This window comes from Pseudoliparis swirei, chromosome 11 (genome assembly GCF_029220125.1).
Source record: "Pseudoliparis swirei isolate HS2019 ecotype Mariana Trench chromosome 11, NWPU_hadal_v1, whole genome shotgun sequence".
Classification (NCBI taxonomy): Eukaryota; Metazoa; Chordata; class Actinopteri; order Perciformes; family Liparidae; genus Pseudoliparis; species Pseudoliparis swirei.
The window spans coordinates 2,948,393-2,960,538 of record NC_079398.1 but is presented as its reverse complement, the minus strand read 5'-3'; the positions used below and the strand labels follow the sequence as shown (position 1 = coordinate 2,960,538).

General features: G+C 41.2%; 1 protein-coding gene across 1 annotated transcript; it reads left to right on the top strand.

Moving 5' to 3' along the window:
* Positions 1–1,196: 1,196 nt before the first annotated feature.
* vcpkmt (valosin containing protein lysine (K) methyltransferase) lies at positions 1,197–3,117 on the top strand. The gene is made up of 5 exons (XM_056425833.1): positions 1,197–1,469; positions 2,186–2,299; positions 2,395–2,467; positions 2,612–2,731; positions 2,869–3,117. Exons 1-5 carry the CDS (start codon positions 1,213–1,215, stop codon positions 2,971–2,973), a joined length of 669 nt encoding a protein of 222 aa, XP_056281808.1. The 5' UTR covers positions 1,197–1,212; the 3' UTR covers positions 2,974–3,117.
* The last annotated feature ends 9,029 nt before the right edge of the window (positions 3,118–12,146 follow it).

Here is a 12,146-nt window from a genome sequence, read left to right as displayed (position 1 = left end):
TTGATTGGTTGACCTTACTGACAGTTATTTAGCATATATGTTAAATTATTGATTAATTGACGTAACTGATATCGTTATTTATCAGATATGTACATGTTTGATTGATCGCTTAGTACATTGTTGTTGTTGTTGTGTATTTTATTCAGTCAATCAAATCAAATACAATACAATATTATTCTTTATAATATACAAAACAGAAAGACTGAAAAGGTATAGGTAGAAGCAAAAAATGCTTATATATTCCTATTCTAAATTAATTTCAAATAAATCAGAAAATTAATATAAAATAAAGAGAAAATAACAAAGAAACTAAAAAACTATATATATATATATACACATACATACATATACATACATATTCATATACATATATATATACATATATATACACATACACACACATTAATTGATTGGTTGACTGACAGTGACAACCACGTTATGGTGCTTGCGGGTTACCACTATGCCTCAAGTCGGCCACACACAGGAAGGCAGTGTGCACCGTATTGCTCAAAGCCAAAATAATTAAATTTGATTCACCAAATATTGGAGAAAATGAAAGACATTAAGAGACTTTTTTGGGGGTGATATTCAGAGTTGAGTATGTAGGCTCTTTCCATGGATAATGAGTTCATACACATTCTAAAGAAGAGTCGCTCAGGGATGAATTGATAGTCTTATTTTATTTATTTCGTTTGACCAGGTTTGACTTTCTTTAGGTCTTGGGACCCTTCTGAAACAGCACATATACAGGACTGTCTCAGAAAATTAGAATATTGTGATAAAGTTCTTTATTTTCTGTAATGCAATTTAAAAAACAAAAATGTCATGCATTCATTCTGATTCATTAAATCAACTGAAATATGCAAACCTTTTATTCTTTTAAAAGGTTTGTAATTAAAAATCATGAATGTTTTGTTTTTTTTTTTTGCATTACACGAAAATACAGTCCTGTATATATATATATATATTGGAAGATCTATTTAAACTAGTTTACATCTGAAACTGACAATAAAATTAAATTAAATTGAGCAGAATGAATAGTAGCATTTTGCAAATAATTCATTTTGTGCAGAAAATAATTTTATATCTCTGTAACGTATTTTCTGCACTATTTTGCAGTATTTCGTGCACTTGCCCTAATATGAAGAGTTTACTCTTTTATTCTGGAAAATTCAAACCGGAAGTTCTCTGCTCGTTCCTCCGGCCGCCAACATGGCGGCGGACACAGACGAGGCTGATTATTTTGTAAGAGAAATTGAGAAAAACGACGGGTGCACCCTGAAGGTGAAGCAGTACTGCTTGGGAGACGTTGGCTGCGTTGTGTGGGACGCGGCCATCGTTCTGGCAAAATACTTAGAGACGAAACTATTTTATAACCCGTCCTCTGGAGTCAACGTCTGGGCCGGCAAGAATGTTGTGGAGTTAGGAGCTGGGACAGGAGTGGTTGGTCTGATGGCAGCAACACTGGGGTGAGACGACTGCTGAGTGCGTGTGTTCACGTGACACTCTGGCCTTAACGTGTTGGTCGACGTGTGCGTGTACCACCAGCGCGATGCAGTTAAAAGGAACTCCCATGCTATTGCAGCCATCACATCCTTGTATTGATTAAACCCACAGACTGTATATGAGAAGGATTATAACTCACTGTTGTTGTTTTTTATATTGTACAAACATGTTTCTATTCTATTGTCTTCAATAGCTTTTATTTATTTATATGTATCCTGCTATTTGTAAATTCCATGCAGGGTTCGTACGGTCATTGAAAACCTGGAAAAGTCATGTAATTTTTAAATGGAAAAAAGTCATGGGAAAAAATTAAATCATAAAAGTTTGGGAAAAGTCATGGAAATGTGTTATAGTCACATGTTCATTGACGCAGAGTTTGAAATAATTATGTTTTTTAAAGAAAGACGCTTAAAATATAAGCCGGCGTACGCTCTCTATACGCAAAATGTTCTACATTGTTTATGTTTATACCGATATTTCAGTTTGGTCATGGAAATTTGATTTAAAGTCCTGGAAAAGTCCTGGAAATCCATTGGTCAAAATGTGTAAGAACCCTGCCATGTGTGCACGAGGAGAGCGTACGTGTAACCGGAGTCACATTTATTTCAATTATTCTGATTCTGAATGGCACACATCAAGCCAAAGGGCCGTTTTCATCGCTGTGTACTGAATCCCATAGAGCTGCAGTGACTGTGACAGACCTGGAGGACCTGCAGAGCCTGCTCAGAGTAAACATCCAGGACAATCAGGCACTCGTCAGTCGTGGATCAGTAACTGCCAAGGTACTGAAATGGTTTGTACTTATGTTTTGTTTCGTGATTAAATGTATGTAATCTAAACCACGTGTTCAAGACGTGTCCCCATACCAACGGTTTGATTTCTACAAAGGGGTGACGATGTGTCTGACTTCCAGCCTCCCCCGCATTATGTCCTTATGGCAGATTGCATCTATTATGAGCAGGTAATTTACATATGTTTTCTACTTTTTAATCTAAATGTTGCCTTTGTAAATGTGCAACGTGTCACCATCATTGTGAGTTTGATGAAAACCTGAGGGATAGCACTGTATTTCCTTTTGTAACCACTATCATGCATGTCCACACAGTCTATCGTTCCACTCGTGGAGAGCTTGAAGCTGCTCTCGGGACCAGGCACCTGCATTATTTGCTGCTATGAGCAGCGCACAGAGGGTGACAACCCAAAAGTGGAAAAGCAGTTCTTTGAGGTGAGAGTCCAACTCTGTGTTTCCTTTGTTCATACTAATAAATAAGTGAATACATATTAAGAAGCTGAGATATATGGCAGCATAGTATGTTTGTAGTTGTATGTATAAGTATGTTGTTTTTTCTGTTTATCTTTTAGTTGCTGCAACAAAACTTCAACTGTGAAGAGATCCCTTCAGACAAGCAAGACCCAGAGTTCTGTAGTCCAGACATCCACATCCTGCACATCTGGAAAAAAGTCTGATGTGCCCTGAATCAATGCAACTTAAGTTTTGTGGATGGAAAAAAAAATAGGCTTTTTATAAATATAACTGTTCTAATGGAGTAAAACTAAACTGAAAATGTAAACCATATTTGTTTCATACACTATTAAACCAAGTTGATATAATATCAGGTGCATTGGTCTGTGCAGTTGTAGGGCTGCAGCGGTAGATGGCAGACATGTGAAAGTGCTTATCTTTAGTAGAATGTGTTTTCCCGAGAGGGTTCACAAACAGTCCAGGAAGGGACTAAACCAGGTTGTGTTGGTGTTTGTTTGTGTATTTACGGTTGAGGATTATTCTTGCAAATGTCTGATCTTTTGTTTTCTTATTCAAAACACGGTGAAAGTTCAGAGGATGCAGCTCTGTAAACAGCAAGAAACTACAAACACAAGACTTCCTGTGTGTTTGCTCCTGAGCCCTTCTTCTGCTGCGCCTGATTAAATGAACATTGTTGTCGGTCATTACATTAGGATGAGACTCGGTCACATGTACAATTTAAATAGTTGACCTTCACCAAGACATAAGTAGCGACTGACGGCCACATTGCTCTGAGTGATTTTCACTGTAACCGAAAGGAGTTCTGCTCATTGTGATTGAGGAAAGTACATTGAGACATTGCCCATTTGTAACACCAGGGGGCAATGGTTGCTTAATTCCCCAAAAAGTATTTCGATGTGTATATGTTTAGTGTGTGCAAAAAAACAGAGAGGGCGAGTGCAATCACTGGCACCGACAACTCACTGACAACTCAGTGGCACCTCAGTGGCAAGTCTGTGGCAAGTGCCGCTCGGTGCCAGTACTCAGCGACAACTCACTGGCACCTCAGTGGCAAGTCTGTGGCAAGTGCCACAGACTTGCATAGATAATGTATTTTTTTAGACTTATAATATGCAATACGATATTGCTGTACAATACTGCTGTACTATATTGAATATTGTTTTGCTACTACTATGTTTCACTTCGTAATATATAACACTTATATACCATGATATGTATAATGTACCCGCCTTTCTTTAATAATAATAAATATATAATTAATTTTTTTACCATGTCATACTGTTATACCTCCATGAAATTCTCCTTTGAGGAGATGCCACTGTTAGTCTAAAGTTTAAGCACTGGCACTCAGTGACACTTGCCAGCAGTTGCCAGCAGATGCCACAGCTAGTCAAAGAGTGCCACTACTAGTCAAAAAGTGCCAGCGGACGGAGGGTCGGCCAGGCGCGTCTGAGGCATTTCTGCGCATTGACGAGTCTGCGACGACTCTGACAAACTTCACTGAAGTGCCCGGACAGCGGAAGAAATCACTTTCATGATCACAGAATGGAGGAGCTGCGGTTTAGCTAGATAGATAGATAGATAGATAGCTAAAATAGCTAGATACACAGATGGATATATATATATATATTGTCTTTTTGTAGACACTTACTTACAATATGCAATAAGATAGTGCTGTACTGTATTTAATATTGTTTTGCTACTACTACGTTTCACTTCGTAACCTATTACACTTATATACCATGATATTGTAACGTCTCGGACGTTATGGCACTGATGACACGGAGACGGGACGACGTTATTAATCCTCCCTTTATTAGGCATCCACCAACACAGACAGCGTGCTCCTCTCAGTTTAGCAGCTCGAACGTCAACAACAACGGTTCCCGTCAACCACCCTTAACTTCCGTTTTCCGACAGGTTAACCCCGCCTCCCCTCTACTCCGCCAATCACAGGCACGTCCCCTCGACCAGCACGCACGGTGCCACACTGTGATTGACAGCCACTTCACAGGGTCGCTACAAAATGTATAATGTACCCGCCTTTCTTAAATAATAATTTTTAAAAAAGATATATATATATAATTTATTGTTTTACCATGTCATACTGTTATACCGCCATGAAATTCTACTTTGAGGAGATGCCACTGTTAGTCTAAAGTGTAAGCACTGGCACTCAGTGACACTTGCCGGCACTTGCCAGCAGTTGCCAGCAGTTGCCAGCAGATGCCACTACTAGTCAAAAAGTGCCACTACTAGTTAAAAAGTGCCACTACTAGTCAAAAAGTGCCAGCAGACGGAGGGTCGGCCGCAGTGACGAGTCTGCGACGATTTAGTGACAAGCTTCACTGAAGTGCCCGGACAGCGGAAGAAATCACTTTCATGATCACAGAATGGAGGAGCTGCGGTTTAGCTAGATTGATAGATAGATAGATAGATAGATAGATAGCTAAAATAGCTAGATACACAGATGGATTTATATATATATATATATATATAATTAGTGTCTTTTTGTAGACACTTACTTACAATATGCGATAGTGCTGTACATTACTGCTGTACTATATTTAATATTGTTTTGCTTCTACTACGTTTCACTTCGTAATATATTGTAGCGACCCTGTGAAGTGGCTGTCAATCACAGTGTGGCACCGTGCGTGCTGGTCGAGGGGGCGTGCCTGTGATTGGCGGAGTAGAGGGGAGGCGGGGTTAACCTGTCGGAAAACGGGAGTTAAGGGTGGTTGACGGGAACCGTTGTTGTTGACTTTCGACCTGCTAAGCTGAGAGGAGCACGCTGTATGTGTTGGTGGATGCCCAATAAAGGGAGGATTAATAACGTCGTCCCGTCTCCGTGTCATCAGTGCCATAACGTCCGAGACGTTACAATATCATGGTATATAAGTGTAATAGATTACGAAGTGAAACGTAGTAGGAGCAAAACAATATTAAATATAGTACAGCAGTAATGTACAGCACTATCTTATTGCATATTGTCAGTAAGTGTCTACAAAAAGACACTAATTAATATATATATATATATTAATTAGTGTCTTTTTATATATATATACACACACATCCATCTGTGTATCTAGCTATTTTAGCTATCTATCTATCTAGCTAAACCGCAGCTCCTCCATTTTGTGATCATGAAAGTGATTTCTTCCGCTGTCCGGGCACTTCAGTGAAGCTTGTCACTAAATCGTCGCAGACTCGTCACTGCGGCCGACCCTCCGTCTGCTGGCACTTTTTGACTAGTAGTGGCACTTTTTAACTAGTAGTGGCACTTTTTAACTAGTAGTGGCACTTTTTGACTAGTAGTGGCATCTGCTGGCAACTGCTGGCAACTGCTGGCAAGTGCCGGCAAGTGCCACTGAGTAGCTGCGGCACCTGCTGGCAAGTGCTGGCAAGTGCCACTGAGTAGCTGTGGCAACTACTGGCAAGTGCCACTGAGTGCCAGCGTCGCTAGGGGGATCTCGCCCCTACTGACTTAATTATTTATTTATTTGCAAAGATGGTGTTATTACATTGTTATAATTTATCACATTGGTGTGAAAACATTGTGACTAATTTTCTAAATTCATAGTTTTTGTTCCATCTTTTTTAAACCGAGGCCAACATTGTGGATGCTAGTTCCTATGAGCCCTCCGTGCAAGGGGAATTCCACCACAAGCCCCAGATTAGCTGGAAGATTATGGCTCTTTTTCAAGCATAAACCATGAGGTACGCCAGTAGTCCCACAGGCATGCAGGGGCCCCTGACGGCCTTTCATGCTGCTCTCTGTTTACACAGTGGGGCTGTAGTGTAATGAGCAGGGTGGCCTCCAACGCTCAGACCAAATAAAAAGACTAATGTTGATGTGGACAGGATGGGGTTAACACTGACGGTCCCATTAAAATAGTCAAATCACTTATAGAAGAATGCAGTGGGAGCACATTTTTTAGATGTTCCTCAATCTTATTTTTTCTCTACATGAATCCAGGAGTGAAAGCTAAACTTTCCTGAAATGTGCTTCTACTGTACGACACGAACATCTGTGAGGACGTAGGCCTACTGCCTCTCTCTGTCATCAATTTCTTTCTGAATTGAATGATTTGTTTTTTTCATTTTAACAGAAACAAGCAGCACAAAACATTCATGAAATGCCAAATCGCCGTTTAAATACAATATGAACTGTTTGCACAAATATACATTAACCGATACAAACATTCCTGTCCAACCTAATAGATTCATTATTCCAGCTGTGATTGTGAAGAGGAATAGTGAGAGTTTTTTTTAAAAATGACTTAAATTACTACATCAAATAATAATTCCCATTAATCTCTCCCGGTAGTCCTTTCCTGCACTCTGCTACAATCCGAGTCAGCCTACTATTGAGATCTCCTTTGGCCTCGACCACGATACGTGCAGCTAATTAATTTTCCTGACACCTGATATGAAGTCCATCTCCCCCAGTGCGGCGAGGACAGAACCCAGACGGGTTATTGGGAGATTAGACGGGTCGAGGCAAGCTCCACTCTCCTGTGTCAACACGGCATCCTCCTGTTCACCCATAGCTCTGTCAAGTGAAATTATATCGAATCTATTTTCTATTTCTCTCCCCCTTACATGTTAACCTAAAATAATTCCTCTAATGTAGTTATAGTCGTCTTGCGGTTGGCTAATTAGGCTGGCACTACGGGGGAATCGGGGAGGTTTGGAGTAAATGAGGACAGCCTAACAGTTGAATCCAGTGGCTGTAGACATGTGGCATACGGGGGCATTTTCTGCCAACAGATGGTGCTATAAGTATAAGGAACTGTTACCTGTGTGCAGGCACGTGCACAGACATTTTGGGGGGCAGGTGCTCAAACCTAAAAAAAAGGGCACCCACTGCCAAAAAAAAAATGGTGACAGAGTTGAAGCATAAGCAGCAATGAACTGATGAATCTGTCCTCGACCTTCATTTCCTCTGGGCAGGATTAGACAGCTAGCTTACATTTTCTTTATGAATAAAGATGAATTATTATATGGCAACAACAGTACAAGTGCTCTGATTGGCTAATGGTCGTCATGCCAGCCACGTATTGCCCTCCTCGCTGGTCTGATACAGATCCGTATTGCCCTCTGACCTCATTTTCAAAATGAGCGATATTGATAGACATCAACAGCCAAGAGGAAATTCAGAAGCAGCGAAAATGTGTTATTGAAAGTGATGAAGAGGAGAAACTATAGTTTGGATCACTTGTGTTGTTACTTTACTGTAAATTAAAACTATTTTAGCTGAACCGTGTTGTCCGTTTTCTACAAGATTGATCGTTGTAAGACAGGAACAGACCAAACAAAGAGATAACACATAAAACAATGAGGCACAAGGATAGCATGACACCGAGTGCTAGCATTGTTAGAATAGTTTAGCTCCTATTTTCTGGCTGTGAATTCTCGTGACATTTATAAACATACTTTCAAAATGGTCTAAACAGCATTTATACAACACAAAAAAGATTCTCTCTCTCTCTCACTCAAATATGAGGTCAGTAAACAGCTGGACAAAGCTTTGAAATCATGGATTTGAGTTTTTGTTTTTAATTTTTTTTAGGAAACGTCGACCAGTTATGACGTCATGTTTTCAGCAGCGCTAATGTTGTGGTTGATTTATCACAAACAACGTTAGGGGACAAACACCGTCATGACCTGTTTGTCTGGTGCTGCCGGTCAGAGGAGAAGGAGATGCACCCGTTTGGTGGCACGAGGAGACCTGCGCGAGCACTAAGTGGAGGAGGAGGAGGGAGGGGCGCGGCGGGGGGAGGGAGGGGGTCTCGTGACTCTCGGAATTCATTTTGAAATTAGTCTTTCTGGTGTCCCTGAGATTCATGTGTGATTGAACCCCAGGCACGTCTGCACTTTCTATACACAGAACATGGTGCTTCAATGTGCACGTATCCCCTCCCCGGTTCTTTAAAAAAAAAATTGTATAACTTTTTATTTTGCATTTTCCACAAACAGATTAGTCTTTGACATCGAGAAAAAAATATATATGTCTACAACAAAATAAAATCAGCACATATCCAAATCCATCCATATCCACATACACATTACCACATGTTTATACTTTTACATCTACCCTCCAAGAGGAGGACCCAATGAGGAGGGAGGGAAGGGCCAAACAATCAAACTAAATACAAATGATAAGCATTAAATACACAGTGAAATAACTAAAGAAAGGTAAAAGACATTCATGTGTGATTGAACCCCAGGCACGTCTGCACTTTCTATCCACAGAACGTGGTGCTTCAATGTGCACGTATCCCCCTCCCCGGTTCTTTTAAAACAAGAAAACACGAGGGAGCGGTGCAGCTCCCCTCCAAACCAGATGGGTGCAGGGGAGTCTGACTCCCCGCGGCCTGTGTGGCGTGCACCACTCTGCTGCATCACAGCCAAGTGACACAGAAGATCCTTTGTGTCGCCATCCTCACGCTGCCTGGAGCCAAGAGACACTGTTCCAGAAAGGGAGACTCATTTTCTCGCTAACTAATAGGGAGTGGCTCGAGAATAGACGTCGAACTGGGCCGATTAAAAATAGAAGACGGCTGCATCAATGTGTGACTCCTCTGATCGTGCAAAGGTGTCTGACACTCTACCTCGACTTTCCCCACACACCACACACACACACCGCTTCTTTTTCTCTACGCTTCACTTTATGCTCCACGGAGAGACAACGGGCCAGAGCTCCGATCCAAAAGCAGAGCATGTGATCAGTTGTTCTTCGTCACAGCTCTCCATCTCCATCACGATGCGAATAGTCTCTGACGCTCTTGTTTAGTGGATTTAAAAGCAGGAGGCGGCGTGGTGCCGGTGAAGCCGATCCCGACAGGACAACTAGCTCTCTCACCCCCCCCCCAGGGTTGCCAGGTCTGTGTGACCAAACCAGCCCAATGGCCAATAAAACCAGCCCAATATCAGAACTCAAAATATGCCCGTGCCAAACCATATACACTGCTTTTAAAGTCCAACAGCATTGCTATCATTGCCAAATGTATTGTAATATCTACAAAGTAACACCAAATGTTAAGTATGCCAGCATTAAAAGCAGTATTCCCGAAACAGTTATTTCACCTCGGTCCTAAAATGGCCTTGTGTAATTAGATACAGTATATTATCATAAATAAAATGTGTGTATGTGCTGATCTGGAGTCAGTTTGGTAGGATTTGGGTATAAATAAATTATTTCATTTAAAATATGGATTTTTATTTAAAGATATTCATGTACTTTGCATGCAAAATAGGTCTACCCGAACCAGCGGACAAAAAATTCAACCCGCGGCAACACTTCAAAAATAGCCCAATTGCGCGGGAAAACCGCGGACCTGGCAACACTGCTCACTCAAAGGGTAACATACGGGGTCTATTTGCCTCGTGTCCAGGGGGGAAACAGCGCCCCCAAAGACTTGTGGCCAAAGATATATCGCATCGGAACTACCATAGAGAAGTCTTTGAAGCGAGCATTGTGACGTCACTCAACCCACCAGTTCTAACTGGTTCTGTGCTTTGAAGTCACCTGTGACGTCACGGAGCAGCGAACCAGAGTACGTAATACTAGTGATTTCCAGCAGGCGGCACTGCTCCTTCTTTGGAAGGAGTGGGGCGGATCTGTGAGTCCCATAGAAGGCAGTTGGCGAAGGTTCTAGGGATTTGCCTGCCCTCCCCTGAGTGTCGGCCATTGCCGACACACGGGGGGGGGTTTGTAGGCAATTTTCCTACACTTTCCCGGGTGTAGAATCACCTACACCTTCTGCAGGTGTGGGGGGGTCCGGTTTGAGTCACCTCGTGTGTCTCTGCCATAAGAATCCCTCACACCCCCCCCTGGTAGGGAGGTTTGGCGAGATTCACAGAATGGTTGATGGGATTTGTGAATATATATATATATATATATACACATATATATACACATATATATATATACATATACATATATACACATATATATAAAAACACAGCTGAATTCTAAAATGAAAAAAAGAAATAATATAAAACAAATGAAATGAATAAAAAACTAATTAAATACAGTATATATATATATATGCCTATATATATGCATATATATATCCATGCATATATATATTTATCCATATATATGCATATACTGTATATCCATATATATGCATATACTGTATATCCATATATATATATATATATATATATAAAACACAGCTGAAGTCTAAAATGAACAAATAAAAAATATAAAACCAATGAAATTAACATGTGAATCCCATATAAGTATATATGTACATGCATACATAATTATTACATTATTATACATATAATAAAACAACCATATATATATATAGACATATACATACACATATATACATATACACATACATACACAAACACACACACACACACACATAGAGTAGTGTATTCAAAAACATATTTATAATATAAGTGCTGAAACAATCAGCAACATGACCTGGTTTTAGCTTCTCAAATGTCAGGATGGATACACATTTTATATATATTTAAATTATTATATAATATTTATATTCAGCAATAATTGTATTTATTCAAGTAAAATATCGATATTTATTCCAAAACAATAATTATATACATTCTCATGTACTGGACATATATATTTGCAATCAATATCAATGCAATAATGCTGCTTATATTCATCCAATAATTCTTATTGTATCATTTAATTAGTATTACTAATACTATATATGTGTGTGGTCTCTTCTTCCTCTCTGTGACCCATCTGTCTCTCTCCGCCTCATAGAAAGCAGACTGTGTGAAGTCCCCCCAGGCCATCTCCTTCCCCATGCCCTGGTCCTTGTACAGGGAGAACACCCTGGAGGGGCAGTAGACGTACTTCCCCAACACCCCGGGGAAGCAGCTGTGAACATGAGGGCTGCCGGGGCCTTGCCTCAGCAGCACAGGCGACCTGTCGGCAGCGGCTCCGCCGACTTCCTCTTCTTCCTCTCTTCCTTCACCTTCTTCCACTCGGCCCCCCTCTGCTTGGCGGCCTCCAGCTCGCGCTCAAAGAAAGGAGACGCTGCAAAGTCCTCAAAGGACATGCGGGGGTCTTTCAGGCCTTCGCATGCATACGTCTTAAAGACCTTGGTGGAGCGGTAGAAATCTTTAACTGTCTTGGTCTGGAAGAATAAATGAACCGAGGAACCGTCGGCAAGGTAGCGGGATTTTGGCTGAGCGCAGGCCGGACAGTTCCTCGTCATCTTCTGCTGCGGATGTTGCTGCTGCTGCTTGTCCAGGATCTCAGCCACCATCTTCTCCACTGCATCCCGGCTCAGTGACTCCTCCTTGAGAGGAGCCACAGCTGGAGGGTTGACGGTTGCAGGAGGCATGGTGATGACCGGCACATTGACCGTTTGGCTGCCGGTGG

Bases quoted from the DNA above. Each gene is read 5' to 3' on its own strand.
- vcpkmt (XM_056425833.1), top strand. From the start codon at position 1,213: ATGGCGGCGGACACAGACGAGGCTGATTATTTTGTAAGAGAAATTGAG. The intron at 1,470-2,185 runs GTGAGACGACTG...TGAATCCCATAG, and splicing joins CTGATGGCAGCAACACTGGG to AGCTGCAGTGACTGTGACAG. The intron at 2,732-2,868 runs GTGAGAGTCCAA...TTTATCTTTTAG, and splicing joins TGGAAAAGCAGTTCTTTGAG to TTGCTGCAACAAAACTTCAA.